This window comes from Phycodurus eques, chromosome 3, assembly GCF_024500275.1.
Source record: "Phycodurus eques isolate BA_2022a chromosome 3, UOR_Pequ_1.1, whole genome shotgun sequence".
Lineage (NCBI taxonomy): Eukaryota > Metazoa > Chordata > Actinopteri > Syngnathiformes > Syngnathidae > Phycodurus > Phycodurus eques.
Genome location: NC_084527.1, coordinates 23,564,480 through 23,588,479, shown reverse-complemented (window position 1 = coordinate 23,588,479; position 24,000 = coordinate 23,564,480). Strand labels below are relative to the sequence as shown.

General features: G+C 38.0%; 1 protein-coding gene across 1 annotated transcript in view; it reads left to right on the top strand.

Moving 5' to 3' along the window:
* Nucleotides 1–24,000, top strand: part of fras1 (Fraser extracellular matrix complex subunit 1) — a 229,904-nt gene that overhangs the window by 110,426 nt on the left and 95,478 nt on the right. Inside the window, 8 exon segments of the mRNA XM_061672741.1 lie at nt 752–895; nt 5,021–5,161; nt 6,643–6,783; nt 6,861–7,034; nt 13,340–13,480; nt 19,764–19,910; nt 21,940–22,101; nt 23,579–23,725. Of these exon segments, the coding sequence (XP_061528725.1) occupies nt 752–895; nt 5,021–5,161; nt 6,643–6,783; nt 6,861–7,034; nt 13,340–13,480; nt 19,764–19,910; nt 21,940–22,101; nt 23,579–23,725 (1,197 nt within the window).

Sequence of the window (24,000 nt, the reverse complement as noted above, 5' to 3'; positions counted from 1 at the left end):
TCAATGAAATTATATAAGGTGAACAAATCCACTATTTATCAAATGAAATCCTCTCAAAGTCTAGTTCAATTCAAAACAGCACAAATAATGTAAAAAGTACACAATAATCTAGTTCTCCACAGTACTCGGAAGTGGTTTGAAAGCCGAGAGAGTTGTTATAAGTCTAGGGGTTGTGATGGCTACAAAAAAAAAAAAAAAGACAGGAACAAATATGAAGCAAAGTGTCTTTCTTCGAGGTGTAAACTAGGACTATGGAACAATTATTAAACTGAACCGAACAGGTGTGAATCACTGGCTGTGTTCAATAAGAGGAAAATAAAATGATATAAATCAGATTTCAAATTTGTCATTATCATGCTTCTCATGCTCTTTTGTCATAATCATGTTTTTTGCTTTTTAATTGTGATTATGATGGTGTTTTCTCATGATCACATCTTTTCATGTTGCTCTTTTCTCAAAATCATTTCTTCTCATCATACTCCCATTTTATAATCATGTCTTCTCTTGTTATTACAATACTTTTTCTCACCATCGTGTCTTTTCATGCCTTCTAATGATGCTCCTTTTCTCATGCTCATATTTCATGCATGAGACTCTCGTCTTATAATACCTTGTTTTCAGGATCCTACAATAATTATGTAAAGCCTACTTAACAAATATCCACTTACCTTTCCGGAGCTGAAGGGCCTGCCCACAAAGCGGTCTATTGAGTAAATGTCAAGTAACTACTGGTTACATTTTTTTCCATCAGGTTGTTCCGAGTCGTGTTCCGAGTGCGTCGGTCCAAGCCCGCGGGAGTGCACGTCGTGTACGGACCCGGGCGCCCTGCTCAAAGACGGCGAGTGCGTTCCCGACTGCGGCGACGCGTTCTACAGTCAAGATGGCGTCTGTCACGGTAAATGACACTCACGTCATCGTCTGCACGGCAGCTACTGCCTGCTAATGGACGCTAACATGTGGCTATTAAAAGACGGCGACAGGAAGTTGATATCATGACTGTGATTCACAGCTTTCAAAATGTTTACCAGGAATTAGATTCTCCGAGTATGATTGAAGACAAAACAACAGTTAGTGTTATACCTCCAGCAATGAGTTTTTATTTGAATTGTTTATTGGTTTGTTTGTAACTTACTAACTACAGCTTTTCATGTCAACTTCCGTTTAACCTCTGGTGAGATTCCACTCATTCATAATCCCATAAGAAGTTATTTAGTAGAAAGAAATCATGACAGTATGAGCTAAAATAACAAAATTAAATCATATGATCCATTAATAATTGTAAAGTTAATGTAATAAATAGTGCAAAAATACAAGGTATTTTAGAAAATAATAATAATGTAGTAAAGATATTAAAATTGCATACGTATAATATATTTTATATTATTTTTTACTATCCATCCATCCATTCTTTTTCAACACCGCTTATCCTGGTTATGGTCACCAGAGCCTATCGCTGCTAACTTCGGGCGAAACACAGACTACACGCTGAACTGGTCGCCAGTATATAATATGTGTTAGTTAGTGGCTGTGTGAATCGTTGCTCGAATGACGAGCAGACCTTGAAACAAACGAGGCGTTGCAAAGTGCTGGGTAGAAAGCAGCCAGACTGAGCAAATATTTTGTCTTTTTAAAAAGGGTTCATTGTTAGTGGCGAAGTGAAGGCGCGAAAGATGGTTGGCGTCCCCGCGGAACCGACATCACAAAAAAATCAAATAAACGATGACATCAGCGCTCCTCAAAGATGCCAAAACAAACATGAAAAGAAAACACAACCATTAGCTGGAAATCTTTGCGGTGCTAATGAGGAGGTGAAATATCTATGCGGATGCTTTTTATGTTGGAGGATTAGGTTCCCTCAAGGGGACTCGCTGGAAGATGCTGGTTAAAGAAGTCTTTGATATCTTACGCATTGATTGCAGTCAGTTGGAGGTGTGGTTAGTTAGTGAATTGGTAATTTAGGTCGGTAGTCAATTAGTTAGTCTGTTCGTCGGTTTGGCTGTCATTAAGTCAGTCAGTCACAGTGGTTAGTCAGTCAATTTGTATGTTAGGTAGTTTGTCAAACAGTCAGCTAATTGGTTGGTTAGTCAGTAAGTTTGGTTTCATAGTCAATTAGTTAAATACTTAAGTCAGTCCATTCGTGAGTCTGTTAATGAGTCCGTCCGTCAGTCAGTCAGTTGATAAATTAGGTAGTTGGTCAATGAGTCATTCAGTTACTTAGTAAGTCCATCTATTATTCAGTCAGCCAGTCTGAAGTTGTTAAGTTAGTCAGCAGTTAGTGAGTTGGTAATTTAGGTATTTAGATATTCATTTAAAAAGTAAGAAAGTTTTTCAATCAGTTTGTCAGTCAGTTAGTTATTTATAGTAAGTTAGGTTATTCAGTAGCCAATCAGTTGTTAGGTTCCAGCAGGTATTTATTCTGTTGACAATTTAGGGAGTCAGTCAGTTAGTAAATTAGGAAGTTGGTTCGTCAGTCACTTAGTTACTTAGTCATTTAGTCAGTCAATTAGATAGTCAATTGGTAATTTGGTTGTTAGTTAGTCACTTGGTAAGTTACATTAGGTAGTTTGGTAGTCAGTTGAAAAGTTAGAACATTTTTCAATCTGTTATTTATTACGTTAGGAAGTTTGTAAGATACAGTACTTATTCAGTTGAAATATCAGGTAGTTTTCAGTCAGTCAATCACTTCGTTAGTTTCTACGTTAGGTAGTCAGATAATCGGGTGGTAAATTAGGCATTTAGTCATTTGGTACAGTAGGTTACTGTAGGTAGTTAGTCAGTTGGCAAGTTAGGTAGTTCGTTGAAAAGGTAGGTTGTTTGTCAGTGAGTCAATCAGTCAGTCAGGTAGTCAGTTGGTAAGTTAGGTACTGATTAGCCAGTCAGTTTGTAATTCAGGTAGTTAGTCAGTTGGTAAGTTACAGTAGATAGTTAGTGGAAATGTTTTTGAAGTAGTTGATCAATCAGATCAGTCACTCAGTTTAGTAAGTTAGTTAGTCGGTTGCTAAGTCATAGTAGCTCGTCAGTTGAAAATTTTAAAACAAAGTTGATCAGTCAATATAGCCTTTAGTCACCCAGTCAGTTATTTAGCAAGTTAGTCAGTTGGTAAGTTAGCTATTTTTTCATGTTAGCTATGCAAATACGCAACATATTTCTGTGATATAATATTGTTATATTTCAATACCGATTTAGTACATCTTGCATTGCAGTTAGTTCAGGGTGACTCCAGTAAACGATGCTTGTTAAAGAAATCTTGAAAAGTGTTATGCTTTGCATTTAGAATGTCGCACACTGAGTCCGTCCCAAAGGTCAGTGTCACTTGAGCGGTTGCTGCTAAAATGTCACAATCTGCTGCCAGCTGACTTGTTCGGAGGCTGCATCCACGTCATGTCTTCTCATATTCAAACTTAGATTCCACGTTTATTTTCTCACCTTTTGCCCCTCAGTACAAATGACTTTTTCGACAGAAAATGCACTTTGGGGAAAACTGGCCATGGTGAACTTAGTCACAGGAAGGGTGAGTGGACGTGTGAATGATACAATCAGTTTGCCGAAATATGAAAAATCAAAGATGTCGTTGAGATGAGTTAATATAGCCTTGATGCCTTTGATCACAAAAAAATCTACATAATGGAATTTGCCTGAGATATGCTGTTTTTGAGTTTTGATAGCAGTTAGTTAGTCAATCAGTCAGTTAGTCAGTCAGTGAGGGAGTTTGCCAGAAAATGCAAAAAGGAAATACTGTATATTACATGTACAAATTATTTCCCTGAGATGAGCTGAGGATTTTTAATTGCGGTTAATTTGCTGAAATATGCAAAATCCACATGAGCCTTTATGTTTTGATCTCAATTAAAAATCCACATCAAAATGTTTCCCCGAGATTAGCCGTTATGTTCTGAACACAATTAGTTTGCCAGTCAATTACTCACAGACCGTAATGTTCAAAATCTACATAAATTATTTCCTCAAATGAGCTGTTGGGTTTTGACCGCAGTTAGTTCATTAGTACATCAACCGGTCAGTCAGTTAGTTTGCTAAAAAAGTTCAAAGTCTATGTAAATGATTTCCCTGAGATCAGCGCTGTTATGCTTTGATCACAGATGGTTGGTCGGAAAGTGCCAAAATAAGCAAATTCTACATAATTTCCCAGAGATGAGGTGGTGCCTTTTCATCGTATTTTAAGTTAGTAAGTTATTTACTCAGTTCATTAGTCAGTTAGTTTACGTAAATATGCAAAATCTAAATAACAGATTTCCTCAAGATGAGCTGTCGTGCTTTGATCACAGTCAATCATTCAGTTAGGTAGTTTGGCAAAACAATCAAAATCTACTTTTAGTATTTCTCTGATATCAACCGATATTCTTTCATCACAGTTAGTTATAGTAGTTAGTCAGTCAGTCCGTCAGTTACTTATGCCTGGATCAGACGACAAGACAAATTTGGTCTTTCACGATTGTACTATGCCAAGACTACTGCCATAAATCTAGCCGTATCTCGGTCAGACAGTGGCAACATTCCACGACATGTATTCTGAAACCACCGTATCCCATCTTTTACGAGCACCTGCGCTTTATCCTGCGCTAATTTCAACAAATCACCTATCTATAATCCTGATGATGAATCAGGGAGCAGTTCTGACATGAACAAACACATTCTACAGTGTACTGTTTTTTTCCAGGGAGGACGATTTCTTCTTTTCGAGTTTCTGATTTGCCAGAGTGACCTTCAGCTTTAATTAACTGCTTTGTTTTTTAGTTGCCTTCGAGTCTAAATTGAGAAGGAAGGGAACTGTCTGCATGCAGATAAATTACTCATATTCCTAATGTATGACTCGTACTCCTAATGGACTTTAACTTTCAGCGCTTATCCATTTGGGGCTACCTACGGCATGTATCGCTTTTCCAATTACCCTCAGCAAAAATGAGCGATCACTCCGCTGAAATTACTGCCTCACATTAGGCGGAGGCAGATAAAGGTCTTTGCGTTTAACGTGCGTCTTTGATGTCTTTGATGACTTTGGCAGCTTGCCATTCGTCCTGCGCTTCCTGCTTCCCCGACAAGCCCGACTGCGTAACCTGTCCGCCGGGCAGCGCGTTGCATCGTGGGAAATGCATGTCGGCTTGCCCCGCTCAACATTACAGCGACCACGGCAGCAGATGCAGAGGTAACGCTTTGGACAAAAGTATTGGGTTGCTTGAGAGGGTTTTGTTTTTATTATATTTGGCTGAATTGAACTGTAAAAATTATAAGCTGGGTGACTATTTGTTTTGTTTTGTTTTGTTTGTGTTTTTTTTAAACAATAGTTATAAAATCACCAGGTAGAGCAACTGACTCCAATTTTGGCATTCAAAACGTCTCAATATTTGCTTAGTTAATACTAAAACATTTTTTAAAAATTGGGTTGACTCAATTAAAATAATAATAATCTGTTTCTATTTCTATTTACAGACAAAAATATTTTAAGAAAACATTTTAAAAGTGGGCGACACGGTGAACGACTGGTTAGCATATGCGCCTCACAGTTCTGAGGACCGGGGTTCAAATCCCGGCCCCGCCTGTGTGGAGTTTGCTTGTTCTCCCCGTGCCTGCGTGGGTTTTCTCGGGGCACTCCGGTTTCCTCCCACATCCCAAAAACATGCGTGGTAGGTTGAAGACTCTAAATTGCCCGTAGGTGTGAATGTGAGTGCGAATGGTTGTGCCTGCGTGGTTATTTGTTAATATGTGCCCTGCGATTGGCTGGCGACCAGTTCAGGGTGTACCCCGCCTCTTGCCCGAAGATAGCTGAGATAGGCTCCAGCACACCCGAGACCCTTGTGAGGAGAAAGCGGTACAGAAAATGGATGGGAGGTTGTTTATATTTCAGTTTATTTAGTAAATTATTTGTATTTATAATAATAATAATCCATCCATTTTCCATACCACTTATCCTCACTGGGGTCGCGGGCGTGGTGGAGCCTATCTCAGCTATCTTCATGCGAGAGGCGGGTTACACCCTGAACTGGTCGCCAGCCAATCGCAGGGCACATATTAACAAATAACCACGCAGGCACGGGGAGAACATGCAAACACACACATTTTTATCATAATGTATTTATTATTATTATTATTATTATTGTTATTGTTATTATTAAGTACTTAATTAATTGTACGTGAAAAGTTGTAAGTTTAATTCTTAATTAATTACCAAAAATAATAGTTTTATTTTAAGGTATTGTAACTTTTATTATTTAATTATTTTATTGTAATTTACCATCATTATTATGATAATAATATCATAATATCATCATTTACCATCATTCAGTATTTAATTGTGATTAAAATTTTCAGAAATTGTTATCATTTATACTAATTATTCGATTGGTTGCCAAAAAAAAACACAAAAGATTTTTTGTACACACTCTCAGATGCCTGTCATATTATTAGCATGTATTTTTATCTTTTTTTTTTAAATAATAGATGTGAATGTGTGTGGGAATGGTTGTTTGTTTATATGTGCCCTGCGATTGACTGGCGACCAGTTCAGGGTGTACCCCGCCTCTCGCCCGTAGATAGCTGGGATAGGCTCCAGCACGCCTGCGACCCTTGTGAGGATAAAGCGGTACAGAAAATGGATGGATGGATAATATATTATCGATTTGCCTTCAGGCTGCCACAGCTCGTGTGCCTCGTGCTGGGGTCCGTCGGCGTCTCACTGCACGTTGTGCGCACAGGACCTCCTCCTCCACCAGGGGCAGTGTGTGGAGGTGTGTGGCGAGGGCCTCTACCCGCACGCCCACACCTGTCACAGTAAGCATATATACACAGTATACATATATTATTATGATATTGTGTGACGTAATGTGCTGTACTTTGCGCGCGAGCAGACTGTCACCCGTCGTGCCGCTGGTGCGTGGGCCCTCTGGCCTCAGATTGCCTGCGCTGCGTCAAAGCCGCTGAGGTCCTGGCCCTGCAGTCGCGTGACCTTCTGCCACCGCGTGGGGTCTGCGTGGCTGACTGTCCCGCCCGCACCTACGCTGACCACCAGCACATCTGCACAGGTAATGAACAGACACCCCAATGTCTGGACTAGAAGAAGTCAATGAGTCAGTCAGTTTGCTATCCAGTCAATCATTTTGTCAGTAGTTAGCAGAAACATGCACAAACATTATCCTTGTGCTGAGGTGTTTTGTGCTCTGATCACTGTCCTCATTCATGAATTGCAAGAAAATTGTTTGAATTAAGTCTGGTGAGCTGCAACATGGTTTGTTTACTACCACGCAATGTGCCACCACTAATTGTTTTTTGTAAAGGTAGGATACCGCTCTTGTACGCGATGTCATTCTGTGTGTGTGTGCACGTGTTGTGTGTGTGTGTGTGTGTGTATGGCTGTCTATGTGTGTTTGATTGGTAAAAGATAATTGTGTGTGAAATTCTCTCACACACACACACACAGACGCACAACCACACACTCACACATCTCCTTTTTAAAGGGAGGGAAAAAAGTCAGTGGAGTGATGTCTTTTGTTTGTACTCCAGTGACAGTGTGAAATTGTATCCAATTAGCGGCCGTCTCCATCTTTGAGGGTCATCCAGTGTTCAGCGGCGCACTTTTTGGCATCCGACGTTTTTTGCTTCTTTTTTTTTTTTACACCCACTTTGACTCATTGTTTGTTTTGTGTCTCAGCCCAGAGGTGGTCCAAAATCAATAACAGTTTTAGAGGATTACAGTAGAGCCTTGTAAATTCAATGTTTTTGCCTTTGATGTTCACAAAAACATGTACATTGAGTTAATTGAACACTCTAAATTGTCTTTTATGTTTACGCAAACATGTAAGTTGGGTTTACCGAAGACTCAAAATTGTTTTTTAAGTTGACATAAACATGTATGTTAGGGTCACAAATTTTGATGGTTACAGAAAATCATACGTTGGGTTCAACAAAGACTAAAATGACCTTAAAACACATAAATAAGGTTCACAGAATAATCAAATATCTTTGTTTATAAAAACACGTTGAGTTTGCCGAACTCTAAATTATCTTTTGATATTTACGAAAACACTTAAGTTTTGATCAGCCAAGACTCAAAAAGGTTTTTGCCATTTACAGAACATAAGTCTGTAAATTGTGTTTACGAAAACATGACAGTTTGATTGACCGAAGACACACTACTGCTCGCTGGCTGCAGTTTTAGCTTGGATCATATCAAAATCCTGTTTGGCCGACACGTTTCGGTGGTTGAAATGTCGGTGCGTCACTACCACTTGCCATTGTATGTATGTTGTGTTTATAAAACATGTATGTTAGGTTCACGCCAAAAAAAAGAATTTGTCTTTGATTTTTGTGAAAATCTTTTCCAAAACCCGTTTATCAAAGGCTAAATTGCATTTGTATTTTCCAAATTTTGTGCGATTAAATGCCAAGTTGTATTTGATGTTCACAGAAAACATTTATATTTTGTCGACGAAACAAGAAGGCCAAAACAGAATGTTTTGATCCGAGCGTAAACCGCTGCCAGCGCACGTTTCTCTGGATAAAGCTCAGTGGGGCCACCCATGATGAGGTGACATGGTCAATAGACTTCGATAGATTGCATTTGTGGATGTTTTGACAGGCAATACGGATAGCCAATAATAATGGAAGTTGCTCTGTGTCGAACCTATCATGTGGTGTCAATAGAACCATTCCAAGTTATGTTGATGCACACAGCACAGTAGCAGCGAGACGCAACAGCAACAGCAAATGTTTGTAACCTACTGCTGCTAAAAGCGAAAATGAGTGTACACTCGGAGGCAATGATGGGAGATCGAGCCCAAGACTCAAAGGTCAGCAATGTGGCGTTATCTGCTTTTGTAAAGTCTGACAAGAAATGGTAACATGTACCCCCCATCTGAAAACAACAAACACATTGTATCTCAAAAGACTACCAGTACGCATAGTTGAAAATAAGGGATTCAGGTGGATGATTGAATTAACGAACCCTTGTTACTATAGATATGACGATACAACAGCGCGCAATAGCAGCCCGGCTAACTGATGTGCCTATGTGGTGGCCATGATGAAGGAGGTTGACATTCCCAGTCAAAGGTGGACATGGACATTGAAATGAAGTCGAAATCTTGCTCAATTCTCAACCGGTTTTCACAAGATCTGTTTTTTTGTCAACGCCAAAGTGTGTGCTATCAATACAGAATATTGATATAAAAAGTCAAAAAATATAATTTTATCTGTGAAATGTTATTCCAAGTTCCCTTGTTGTGATTGTACAGCATGGCGTGTAAATGTATGCAGCACAATATGCCAGGCATCCTTGTTCTTTTGGTTTTCTTGCCATACACACACATGGAATGCGGACAACTTTGACCTCCGTAGCTTAGCGTCGCCATCTGCACACTCCTCAAAATGGCCGTGTCGTACCTACCCATTCATATCTGTGCTCGTTACCAACTCCCTAGGTGTAAATTAGAAAACTTGAAAGCATTTGCATGATCAGATAATACATGTTTACAAATATTTGTGTTTTATTTGTCTTACACAGTTGTATAATGTTCCATGTCATGTTCAACTTTTGACAGAAAATGAATATTTAAACCATGGTTATAGTTGTGTGTGTGTGTGTGTGTCTTTGTGTGTGTGTGTGTGTGTGTGTGTGTGTGTGTGTGTGTGGGCGGTGGATGTTTTGTGTGTGTGTCTGTGTGGGCGGTGGATGTTTTCTTTGTCAGAACTTTCTTTCTGGCAGTGAGCAGGGCCGTGCACCGTGGGAATGATTGCAAATTGATGGGTAGCATTTGGTTTTACTTGCCTTCATTCGTCTCAGCGACCTTTTGGGACAAACGCGGTGCCAGCATGGCCTCAACTTGAATTGCTGGTGTTGTTTTTTTTTGTGCAAGAACATAAAAAGTAATTTCAATATGATCAGTGGAGGCTATTCAGCCCAAATGACGGCCTTCAGATGTGCTCGCTCATTAATAATTGATGGGAACAAAGATAATGAGAAAAAAGTAGTTATGGGAATCATGTTAATTAAATGTGTGTAAAAGTGCTCTCAAGTTAAACAAAATCAGTTTTATGGAAAATCAAAAACACGCACGTTAGGTTCATTGAACACTAAATTGCCCTTGATCTTTACAAAAACACGTATTAGGCTTATTGTAGAGTAATTCTTTAATGTTTACAAAAACGTACGTTAGGCTCATTCAAGACCAAATCACCTTTGATGTGAATGAAAACAAGATCATTGTCATTAAAGGTTTTAAATTGGCATTGATGTTTACGAAAATACCTTTGTTTGGTTCGCCATTGCCTTTGACGTTTACAATGAGATGTTAGCTTCGTTCAAGTCTAAATAGCCTTTGATGTATACGAAAAAAATTTATGTTAGGTACATACTCCATGTAGCCGCAAAGATTAAATCGTCTTTAATGTTTATGAAAACGTAGATTAGGTCACGGAGTAAATTGCCTTTGATTGTTACAAAAACGTGAGGCTCATTCAATATTCTAAATTGTCGTTATTCGTTATTGTCGTTATCCCCCCCCCCCCCCCGCCACCCCCTGAAAACGCATATTTTAGGCTTATTGAAGACAAAATAATCTTTGATCTTTATGAAAACACATGATGCTCAATAAATGTTCTTAATTAGTGTTGGTGGTTGAACGTATGTTTGGCTCAAGCTCACTAAAGATTCTCTATTGTCTTTGATGTTACTAAAAACATATGTCAGGTTCACAGAATACTAAAATGCCATTGATGTTTACAAAACGTCCATTTACGTCCATTGGATTATCAAAATAGTTTTTGAAGTCTCCAAAAAAACCATACCTAAAGTTTGCCAAAGACAAAAAATGTATTTGTTGTTTAAAAAACATGTTGGGCTCTTTGATCTTTTTTGAAACACATGTATGTTAGGCTTGTTGAAAACTCATTTAAAAAACATTTTGTTTACAAAAACATTACCTTAGTTTAATAGACTAAAGATTTCTTTGTTTATTAATAATGTCTTTATGAATTCGGTTGTCTTTTATAGAGTTGTCGATATTGAAGTAGGGCTGTGTGTGTGTGTGTGTGTGTGTGTGTGTGTGTGTGTGTGTGTGTGTGTGTGTGTGTTTTCTCGTTGCTTCTTCTTCACCAGACTCTCAGACAGCAACATTTAAACCCCACGCGCGCGCACACACACACACATGCACACATTGTCTTTGATGTTTGGCAAAAACATGTGGGCTTCTTTGAAGACTTGGATTTGACATTTACAAAAATGTAGGTTAGTTTCACTGAAGATTCCAAATGATCTTTATTTACAAAAACATTTATTTTATTGACCCAGAATGAAGGAATGATAGGTTCACTGAAAACTCAATTGGCTTCTTTGAGTTACTTGTCTTTGATGTTTTTTGAAAATGCATGCATTTTTTGTGTGTAAATGTGTAAGCGCTTGTTTGGCTTCAGTCCCAGCATAAAAAGTATAAATCAAGGCTGCCCGCCTTAATAGTAAACTTAATGCATCATTGGGATGGTTGCTGCAAAATCCGCCTCATACACTGGTAAAATTTGTCCCGAATCAGCACAAAAGTGAGTAATGAAGCACATTCTGTGCAAGAGTGTGAGCCTTATAATGTACTGCGTGAAGCAAGGGAGTGCTCATAATAATCAATATGCACTCCAACTTTATGCACCACACTTGTAGATGATAGCGCAGTGAAGAATCAAAAGGTTGTGTTTGGGATCTGGAAATGTTCCTTTAAATGCTGCAGTCAAAGAAAAAAAGAATCAGTGAGCTTTTATGCGGGTTAATTGTCTTGTCTTGGTGTTTACAAATTGTATAGTAGGGTAGTTGACAACTAAATGCTATTTGAAGTGAACAATTGAAAACTAAAGTATCTGATTTTTACAAAACACATTGAGTTCACTGAAGACTTTTTATGTTTTCAAAAATGTACATTAGGGTAATTGCAACCAAATGATTTTTGATGAGTATAAAAGTCAGCGTCAGTCTTATTAAATACTAACGTGTCTTTGACATTTCAAAAATGTATCTTCAGTTCCATGAACGCTAACTTGTCTTCAATTTCAATTTCAATTTATATTAGATTCACTGAAGACTAAATTGTTTTTGTTTACAAAAATGACTGTCATGTTATTGTAAGACTTGAAATAGTGTTTGTTTAAAAAATTTTACAGTTAATTGGCGACTCTTAAATTGTCTTTAATGTTCATAAAAAACGATTAAGGTCGTTTTTCATGTTTGTCATGTTAATTGAGGACTAACTCGCCTTTTGTGTTTACAAAATGTACATGTAGGTTATTTGAAGAGTCTTTGATGTTCACAAAAATGTCCGTTAGCTTAATTGGCCACTAAATTGTCTTTGAAGTGTAAAGAATGGATGTCAGGTTAATTATCAGTTAAATTATCTTTGATCCTACATTCAAATGTATGTTAGGTTTGTTGAAAAGACTGTTTTCTGTCTTTGATGTTTGCAAAAATGTACGTTAGGTTCATTGAAGACTAAATTGTCTTTGTTTATAAAAATGAAGTTAATGAACATTGGATTCACTGAAAACTGAATTGTCTTTGATATTTACAAAACGTACATAATAACTGAAGACTTGATGTTTCCAATAAGACGGCATATGTCTTTGATGTTTACAAATCTGGATTAGGTTAATTGGTGACTCCAAATTTACAAAATGGAAGTTAGGATAATTGTCGATTACATTGTCTATGATGTTTACACAAAAATGCTAAAAACGTTAAGTTTGTTGAAGACTAAATTTATGATGATTTCAAAAATGTATGGTAGATTGATTGATGACTAAATTGTCTTTGATGTATGTTGGGTTAATTGAATACATTGTCTTTGATGCGTGCGACACGGTGAACGACTGGTTAGCACAGCTGTCTCACAGTTCCGGGTTCAAATCCGGCCTCCCTGTGTGGAGTTTGCATCTTCTCCCCCGTGCCTGCGTGGGTTTTCTCCACGTAGTCCGGTTTCCTCCCACATTCCAAAAACATGCTCGGAGGTTAATTGAAGACTAAATTGTCCCTCGGCGTTAATGTGTGTGTGAATGGTTAATCAATAACCAAAAACAACCCTATCTATATGTGCCTTGCGATTGGCTGGCAACCAATTCAGGGTGTACCCGCCTCTCTCCCAAAGTCAGCTGAGGTAGGTGCCAGCTCACACGCAAGCCTAGTGAGGATAGGTGGCTCAGAGGATGGATGGATGGATGGATGGATGGATGTCTTTGATGTTGAAAAAATAATTGGTTCACTGAAGACTAACGTGTACAAAAACAGGCTTTAAGTTCCTTGAATAGTACATTGTCTATGAATTTTTTTAAATGAAAAAAACGTTTTTTTTTCTTCCAGAATGTCACACATCCTGCTGGAGGTGCACAGGACCTTCTGTGGAGAACTGTATGTCCTGTCCTTCGCTGTCCAGCCTCCACGAGGGACGATGTATGCACACATGCCCACAAGGATTCTTTGTAGAGGATGGCCATTGTCAAGGTAATTAGTCTTTCAAATGACAATTTCAAGCCTGAGTTATGGTTTTAAATCAGGCTGTCAAGACACGGTTAGGGTTTAAATTAGGGTTATGGCATCAAATTATTAAGGTTACTAGCCAGGGTTGGGTTGCAAACTAGGTATAGGGTTTCAAGACAAGACTTGGGTTTCACATTCAGGGTTTAAGATAGCTTTTGAGTTTCAAACGAGGTAGCATTTCAAGACAAGGTTAGGGTTTAAATTAAGGTTGGTTTAAACAAGCACACAAGTTAGGGTAATGTTTCCAATTTTTGGGGGCTTTCATGTTAGGGTTTCCATGTTAGGGTTTCAAGTAAAGTTGTGGCTTGAAATTAGTGTTTTAAGTTAGAATTACTGTTTCAAAAAGGGTTTTAAAACAGAGTTAGGATTTTAAATTAGGGTTTCACACGAGGCGCAGATGGAGTCACCAGCGTCACCCAAACAATCAAAGGAATGAGGAATGAGATGATGCAGCACTTGGACTCTCCGACACCCCTCCCCACTCCATTGGAGCAAATCCCAACACAATACTCACTATCATCTAGTCTAAATGCTCTATTAGATGTGACGGACAGGATGTTGGAACCCAAGACACACCATCCCAATATCTTCCTCCCAACCCCTCTAAGATAACCGACGTCTACTAAGATGCGAAGAGTCCCTCCTCCGCCCATGAAGAATCTTATCTCCAAATCTGACTGATATGTGCGGGGTCGCGGCTGCAAATCAGATACAAACAACCTTCTACTCTAGAGTAAATCACACTCCTATGGAGATCAGACATTTTTCATCCCTGTAATTACAAGGGAAAGACAGAAAGTTAGGCAATGAAATATGGCACAAAGATAGTAGAACTACAAGCTTAGTGAGGATAAAATGTGAACCTATCAAACTATTGTATCCAGTTATCTCTGCGAGACTAGCTCTATTCAATATCAGGTCACTTGGTACAAAATCAATGTTGATTAATGACATCATTACATTATGATCTAGACTTTTTGCTACTAAATGAAACGTGGTTAACAGAAAGTCGCTGTAATACCATTTTAAATGAGGCAACGCCAGCAAATTTTTATTTTATGAACAAGTGTCACATAGGAAAAAAAGGCAATGGCAATGCTGCTATTTTTAAGTCATTATTTCCGTGTAAAGAAATTATAATGCGTGATTATAGCTCTTTAGAATATCTCTGTTTTTTTTTAGTTAAAGGTGACCCAAAGGTTATTGTTTTAATAATTTATAGGCATAGGCAAGATACAAACAGACCTGCTGTCAGTTATTTGTACTGACGACAACTATTTTGACATAACGGGAGACGTTTAACATTCATGTTGACAATAACAGAGAAAATACTCTCTGCTATACTGGACACATTTGACCTGTCTCAACATATAAAGAGTCCAACCCACACTCAGGGCCACATCTTAGACCTGGTTATCTCTCAGGATTTTGAAATTGACAGTTGACATTAAGGATATGGCTATTTACGACCATTTTGTGTTCTTTGAATTACAGATCCTCCCAAACGTTCAGACAACCTCTATGTCTATTAAGGTACAAAAATGAGAGTACTGCCACCAAGTTTATGGAGACCATAGCTGTGTCACAAACTGTGAATGCTGAGATAGTTGATAAACATTTGGATAAATTCACCTGTAAAATCTCAAATGTCATTTAATGCTGTCGCTCCTATTAAAACGAAAACAATCTTGAGGTGACCTAGAACACCGTGGAGGAGCACTATGATAGTAAAGACCTCGAAATCAAAGTGTAGGAAAGCAGAACGTACATGGAGAAAAACTAAACTCCAAATTGACTATGACATCGACAGACAAAGTCTTTGTAATTTTAACCAAGAGTTAGTCAGGGCTAGACAGCAACACTTTTCTGAAATCAACAGTAAGAACTTCAACAATACTCGCACTCTGTTTGCTCTGATTGACACGCTCACAAATCCTCCGAATCAGATAGCTGTAGAACGCCTCACAGCAGATAAATGCAATGAATTTGCTTATTTTAGTGAAAAAATGCAACCCATGAGGTTAACTATCTGCATAGATCAGCAAAATGATAAACTGATACTACATCTGAAGCCACCCAGGAAAAAGGAATTACCATGTCAGAATTTGATAGTTAACCAAAAAAAACTGTAGAGAAAACAATTCAGCAGCTGAAACCATCAACGAGCTGTCGTGACTCAATGCCGTCTGACTTTTTCAAAACTATTGCAAAGTCTGTGCTAGCTGATATGCATTGAATAATCAATTGCTCACTCCAGTCAGCCGAGTTTCCTAAAGCACTTACAGTAGCTGCCATTAAGCCTCTTCTAAAAAATAGAACGCTGGACGCTTCCATGTTACCAAGCTATAGACCCATCTCAAATTTCCCTTTCATAGCCAAGATTGTCGAGAAAGTTATTTTTCATCAAAACAGCAATTTCTTCAACTTAAATGGACGTTTGACAAATTTCAATCAGGTTTCCGACCTCATCACAGTATAGAATCGGCTCTTATCAAAGTGCTAGATGATATAAGGTTGAATACTGACACGGGAAAGGTGTCAGTTCTGGTTTTGTTGGCTCTCAGTGCGGCTTTTGATACGGTAGATGATAATATAATATACTGCTGAACAGGTTGGAAACGTGGGTAGGACTAAATGGAACAGTCCGTAAATGGTCCAGGTTAAAAACTCTTCTTTTTTCTCATGAGCATTTCTACTTTTCAATGATCTTTCTTGCACTGTATGCTGCTTTAATTGTATTTTTTTCCTCTTTGTTTTAAAAGTTTATACGCTGTATTTTTCTTTTGTTTTTAAATGCTTTTAATCATGTAAAGCACATTGAGTTACCATGTGTATGGAATGCGCTGTATAAATACATTTGCTTTTGCCTTGCTTTCAGATATATAAAAAAAAAATATTCTCAGAAAAAATGAATTTGCATTGGGTTTGAAATTAAGGTATCAAGCCTGTGTTAGACTTAGTGTTTCAAATTAAGGTTTCAAGTCATGGCTGTGGCTTCAAATTACAGTTTCAAGTTAGCTTTTGGGTTTCAAATGCTTATGCTTAGGGTTTCATATTTGGGTTTCAACCCTGCGTTTAAATTTTATGTTTCAAATAGAGGTCTAATCATTCATCGATTACGACGAATCACAACGAATCGGTTCGACCAAATTAAACGGCAACTATAATTGATTAATCCGCCTCGTCTGAATCCCTAATTGATTAATCGTTTAGAGACCGTGTGAAACTTAAAATTGTCCATTTATAAAGAACCTCAACATCCATCCATCCATTTTCTGAGCCGCTTCTCCTCACTAGGGTCGCGGGCGTGCTGGAGCCTATCCCAGCTGTCATCGGGCAGGAGGCGGGGTCCACCCTGAACTGGTTGCCAGCCAATCGCGGGGCACATATAAATAAACAACCATTCGCACTCACATTCACACCTACGGGCAATTTAAAGTCTCCAATTCATGCACGTTTTTGGGATGTGGGAGGGAACCGGAGTGCCCGGAAAAAACCCACGCAGGCACGGGGAGAACATGCAAAATCCACACAGGCGGGACCGGGGGATTGAACACGGGTCCTCAGAACTGTGAGGCTGACGCTCTAACCAGTCGGCCACCGTGCCGCCACAATAAATTAAAAGGAGCAATAAAAAAATGAATACCAACAGTCCAGAGCACCCTCGAACTGCTGGAGTTTATCAAGCAAATAGTGAAGCTTCTTCCGCAAAGGAAAAAAAAATATCTCAAAACCTCAACATTTTAACAGTAAATAGTTTCCAATTTCTGTAGTCACTCATGAAAGCAGACTGATTTGTCTGTTTTTAATCAAAATAAGATGTTTGTGAATATCGACCTTTACTTTGGAAAACAATAATCAATGTTTGCCTATTTTCTGATGTGTTACAGACCAAACAAGGAACTGAATAATCATTAATTTGTTTGTTCATTTTCTGCACGATCAATTTGAAATAATGTCTTGTTTTTGAATGAAGGGATGGAAATTAAAAAAGAACATTTTTAATAAGATTCATCGATTACTAGAAAAAGAACTTCACAGATTGATAGATTATGAAACAATTGTTAGTTGTAGCCCTAGTTTCCAATTGAGGTTGCAAGTTATCTTTTGAGTTTTGAATGGTAATGCTTAGGGTTTAAAATTGGGGTTTAAAAACAGGATTAAGGTTTCATATTAAGGTTGCAAGTCATTGATAGGGTTTCAACTTAGTGTTTCAAGTTAAATTTTTAAGTCATTGTTGTGGTTTCAAATTTGGGTTTCGAGGTTAGATTTAAGGTTTCAATTTAGCAGGATTAGCGTTTCAAATTAGGGTTTTAAACCATGGTTCAGACTAAAGCTTGGTTTCTATTGTTAGTCTGTGAGAAAACAACATAAATAAGGAAGTGGTTGTTGTCGTTTGTAAGAGAAATGTTAGCCTGACACTCCCAGCCAAAGACCAAACAGACCTTGGCCAAAAACCAAATAGACTCAGATTGTTTCCTGGGACAGCAAAGTAAATGACTGCTCTTTGCCTTTTTTGGCATCAACTCCTTCGGTGGTTGACTCGCTCAATAGGAGATACACACACACACACACACACACACACACACACGTAATGTATTTATGTCTGACACACAGGAATATTTCACTGCAAGCTTTTGCTCCTGTTCACCTGAGCAAGCATTAAATCAATTCTTATTATTTCTTATGAAGAATTACTGATGTTTCAAACACAGAATTAATTGTTTCACAATGCCTGGATTGGGTCTTTTTTTCCTGGGTTAGTTACGGTTTCAAACAATGGTTTAAATTTCGGATTAAGTGTTTGGAATTATGGTTTCAAGACAGGGTTGTGGTGCTAAACATAGGTAAGGGTTTCAATTGAAGGTTTCAAGGCAGTGTTTTGGTTTTAAGGTAGGGTTGCAAGCCTAAATTAGGGTTTCAAATTAGTGTTTGAAGCAAAATTTAGGGTTTCAGATTAGGTTTTCATACAAGGGTTACGGTCTGCAAATTAGGGTTTGAAGCCTTGGATACAGTTTCAGATTTGGTATTCAAGCCAGGGTAAGGGTTTCAAAATAGCTTCGAAGCCAAGGATAGAGTTTCAAGCAATGGTTAGGGTTTCAAATTAGGGTTTAAAGCCTGGGTTAGAATTTAAATTGTGTGTCCAAAGACAGTTGGGGTTTGAAGTACTGCATGCTTTTTCAAATTAGGCTTTAAAATTAAGGTTTCAAATTGGGGTTTACAGCATGGGTTTTGGTTTTAGATTGGTTTCAAACAAGGGTTTGGATTTAAAATTAGGGTTGAAGCAAATGTAGGGGTTTCAAATTAGGGATTCAAGACTGGAAGGTTTTAAATCCTGGTTTCAAGACTGGATTTGAATTTTAAGGATTACAAACCAGCATTCAATCTTGAAATTAGGGTTTCAAAACTGGGTTAGGATTTTAAATTAGGATGTGAAGACATTCTTAAGGTTTCAAATTACAGTTTGAAGCCAAGGCTATGCTTTCAAATTAGATTTTCAAGATATTGTCAAAATAGATTTAAAATTCAAATTATGTGTCAAACCTAGGTTAGGATTTCAGATTAGGATTTGAAATCAGGAATAGGGTTTCATATTGGCGTTTGAAGGTAAGGATCGGGTTTCAAACAAGCATTAGGGTTTCAAATTATGTTTTAAAGCATATGGTTTAGGGTTTCAAATCTATGACTGAATGCAATTATGGTTTGAAGTTAGTTTTTTCGAACTAGGGTTTTAAATTAAAGTGATGTTTCAAGCATTGGTTTAGGTTTCTAATTAGGATTTCAAACAAGGGTTTGGCTGTCACATAAGGGTTTGAAGCCAAGGAGAGGGTTTTAAATTACGGCTTCAAGACAGGGTTCGGTTTTCAAATTAGTGCGTTACGACTAAGGGTTTTAAATTAGGGTTTGAAGCCAGGTTTAGTGTTCATATTTGGGTTTCAGATAATTTTTTTCAAGAATGGGTCTCAGACGGTTAGCGTTTGAACTTTGTTTTTTCAAATTAGGGTTTAAAGTGAATGTTTCCAATAGGTTTATCAAGCTTGGGTTTAGGTTTCAAAGTAGGGTTTCAAGCCTGGGGTAGGGTTTTAAACAAAGGTAAGGGTTACAAACTAGAGTTTGATGACAGGATTAAGGTTGGGATTCAAATTAGGGTGTTAGGCTAACATTAGGGTTTAAAATTACGGTTTGATGTTTTACCTGATTTTTTTTCCCCATTGTTTTTCTTCCCCTGGGTCCTAAACCCCGCCAGCCTGCCACCCGTCCTGCCAGACGTGCTCGGGCGCCTCCCAGGCCGACTGCACCTCGTGCCCCCCGCTGGCGGACCTGAATGCCGGCCACTGCCAGACTGGCTGCCAGGAGGGACGCTTCCTCCATACCTCCACGGCCCAGTGCCTCAGTAAGAAAATTGTTTCCTACAATATATCCCAGGATGATTGGCGACTAAGTCCAAACACCTGCATATGTTTGTCTTAAAGTCGCTATCTTAATGCTAATGCTGACACATAATGGAAAATGGCATAGAATGCGAACAAATGAGCATCTATGTGGGGGCGTTACAACCCTTGAAGCAACAGATTCTTGAACAAATACTTTTCTTTCTTTCTGAAGCACAGGGTAATTCGCTGATGCATCAAACCACTGCAGTGTAGCACCAACTACTGGCCAGGAGGACTTACTCAATGTCAGATTTTGAAACTTGATCTTGAATTAAGGACGGCATCAGCCCGATACGATACCTGGTATATTCGTACTCGCCCATCCCTAATATTGCCCCGCAGGTGGCCAAAGCGCACACACCAGTAGAAGCAGCACATTGTCCATTGAAATGAAGTAAAATATGTTGAATTCTTTGCATTCTATTTAATTATGTTATAATTATTGTATATTTTTATACAATATGATATAGCATTGAAATTTTATTGCAAAGGCTGAAATGGATTAATGGCATTTTCATTCATTTTACTGGGGAAAGATGATTTGAGATTTAAATTCGAGATAGACTGATGGTTTTTTTTGGAGATACGATACGGATTATTGGGTCAATAACTGATATTTGGAGCTGATATTCATTTGCTGTTGACGGGAAAATATTGACGTCAATATTTTGAATAATACAAACTCCCAACACTTCATTTAAATGCCTTTAAACATATGTTTATCAAACAACTTTTCAGATTTGCAACATGTTAAAAGTTTGTTTTCATCTTAGACAATCAACATCTTTGTTTGAATATCCTAAAAGTGCCAGGAGCGCCCAGGCTCAGCAGCGTGTCTTACAAAGTTAAATGAAAATGTCAACAAATAAATAGATCCCCAAGGTTTTCTACTATAGATACAATTTTCCAAAATTTAAATAGACGTAAAATGTTAATCTTTCACTAATCTTTGCTTTAAATTCAAACAAAAAAAAATCGGCCGTCGGATTAAAAAACAAAACAAAAACAAAAGGCCGTAGTTGATATGTGTCAAAATGGCAAATATCGACCTGGCCGATAACGCGGGAACTTCTGCTCAGTACTTTTACCACTTCAGAAAACAATCATGTGTTCAAGTTAAACTGAAAATGTCGTGTTTGTGCCTGCCGCTGTTGTTGTTTTTGTGCTTGCTGGGTGAAGAAATTACTGTTTAACTATCAGGACAGCTAGCTGAAGGTTGAAAACAATCTGTCAAGAATCGGGGTGGGGGGTTTACCGCCCCATCACCGCGCAGACTTTTTATAACACTTTGCGATGACGCCGCTGTTCTTGCTTGATTACGCGATGCACCTGCGCAGATTTATGGATGCACACTTGCCCGCACGCGTCAGGAAATCTGGCCCAGGTTCAAGTCCAACCAAAGTGTTAGTTCATAAAAGATTCCTGGAGGGCTCATCAAGGTACAGGAGTGAGTATTTCTCCACCGCTTCCACCTTCACACTCCAGCGGCATGTACGCACAGACGCGCACACACGTCATTATCTTCTATTATGATCAAGTCTGAAAAAATACACATTCCTAAATGGAAAACAATATATTTTATTCTTATTAGATTACTCATTTTTTGCTACTACTTTTTACTTACTTACTTCTTACTTATTTTTTCTCACAAAATTACTATTCCTGAAAAGAAAAGGAAAACATAATTATTTATTCATGTCAATTTACTGTTTTTCGGAAAAGAAAAAAAAAGAAAAAAATTTAATTCTCCGAACATTCTCATTTTTTTTTCTTGGAAAATTGCAACCACTCTAGTAAGGTTACGATTTGTTTTCTTGAAAAAAACAGATTTTATCATCTGAAAAAAAAAATACAATGTGTTGTGTACAATGTTTTCATTGAAAAGACAAAAAAATTCTGATTATTTTTTAAATTCACATTTGTAGTCAAAATGAGGTAATGACTACTGATGATAGTTTGATAAACTTGACTGATGTGATTTGTTGTCAGAGTGCAGCCGTGATTGCCAGCGGTGCACGGCGGACGTCCAAACAGGCGTCGGCAGCATTTGCCTGTGGTGCAAAGGACCCGGCGCTGGCGCCTTGTTGCTCGGCGACCACTGCGTCTCCAGCTGTCCTCGCGACCACTACGGCTGGCACGGAGCTTGCATGCGTAATGACACATTATTTTTGTTGTTTTCTATTGATTTTCTATGCTGCTTAAGCTAACAGTCCAAACAATGTTACTTGTCACATTTTTGTTTCTAATGTTTGAAATTTTAGTGGTAATGAATGAATGAATGTTGGTTTTGGGAAAAGTATGATTTTGTCCTCGTCAAAATACTACACATTATCGGTGGAAACATGAGATTTCGTAAATGGTAAATGAACTGCACTTACATATAGCGCTTTATCGGCACCATCTCAGTGCCCAAAGCGCTTTACAAAGCCTCCCATTCACCCATTCACACACACATTCATACACCAATGGGTGGCTGCTGCCATGCAAGGCGCTGCCAGGCCCATTGGGAGCAAATTAGAGTTCAGTCTCGTGCCCAAGGACACTTCGACATGCGGACAGTCATAGCTGGGATTCGAACCGGTGACCGGACGACCTGCTCTACCTACTGAGCCGCAGTTGGCATTTTTCTCGAAAAAAATACGTTATTCTCACCAACGTGCTCTTTTTTTCTCTGAACAAATGGTTTTATTCTCTTAAAATTACCCTTTTTCTCTCAAAAAGATACGACTTCATTGTCGAAAAAAATCCGACATATTTGTCATGATTAGTTATCAATTTCTTTTCGGAAGATGTTACTTTATTTCTTGAAAGATTGTGACTTGTCGGAAAAAATACAAAATACAACTTTCTTCTCGGAAGATACTACATAGTTTTCTAGTAAAATTATAACTAAGTGTCGGAAAAAAAATACGCCTTCATTATGAGGAAGAATAGGACTTTTTTCTCAGCAGATGCTACTAAAAAAAATAAATGTGACTAAATTGTCAGAAAGAAATGTTACCTTTTTTTTCCAGAAGATGTTGATTTGTTTTTCTCAAAATTGTGACTTAATCCTCAGTACGAAAAATGTAACTTAATTAACGATGACAACATTTTTTTCCTCAAAAAATTTAACTAAATCGTCTGGAAAAGTTGGACGTAATTGTCTTAAAAAGGGGATTTTCTTCTCAGAAGATGCTACTTTTTTTCATGGAAAATTTGACTTAATTTAAAAAAGAATATGGTTTAATTTAATAAGAAATGTCAACTTTCTTCTCTGAAGTTCCAACTTTTTTTCTCGTAAAGTTGTGAGTATTGTCGGGGGAAAAATTACCTAATTGTCAGAAATGTTCAGATCAAATTACTATTTTTTTCTTGAAAATAAAAATGAATATATAATTATAAATCTAAAGATACAATTTTAAGTTCATTTAAACACTGCTTAATTGTCAGAAGAAAAAAAAAATGCCTTCTTGAAAGATAGTATTTTTTCCTTGAAAATAGTACAACTTTGTTCTTGGAAAAAGTACAATTTTATTCCCATTATTTTTTAAATAAAGAAATATTAGTAAAACAAAACAAAAACATATTTCTCAAATAGGATAAATGTAACCTTTCTTCCAGGGTTAACAATACAAATTTTCCGCAGGATGTCACCTGTCATGCGAGGCCTGCAGTGGGGCGGGGCCTCTTGCTTGTACTTCCTGTCACGCCCCCAGCGTTCTGCTGCCTTCCAGGGTCTGTGCCCCCCGGTGCCCACTGGGTTACTACGACAACGGCCACAGGGTCTGCGAAGGTGAGTCCAAACAACCTTTGTCTTTGGAATTTTAACTTTTAACTTTCATCTCCGTAATTAGAACAGTTTGTGCCCTTTTCTACCTGTAGGGCCACCACCATACACTCCCTTTTGTGCATGTAATATAAAACTAGCGTGAAAACTAGCGTATTCAGACGCTGGAATTTCTGGCAAGTCCTAGCCTGTCTCCTACATGTGACAAAAATCTCTTTTGTTTGTCTCACAACATTTTATTTTATTCTCATGAAATTAGTTTTTCTTTAAAAAAACAACAA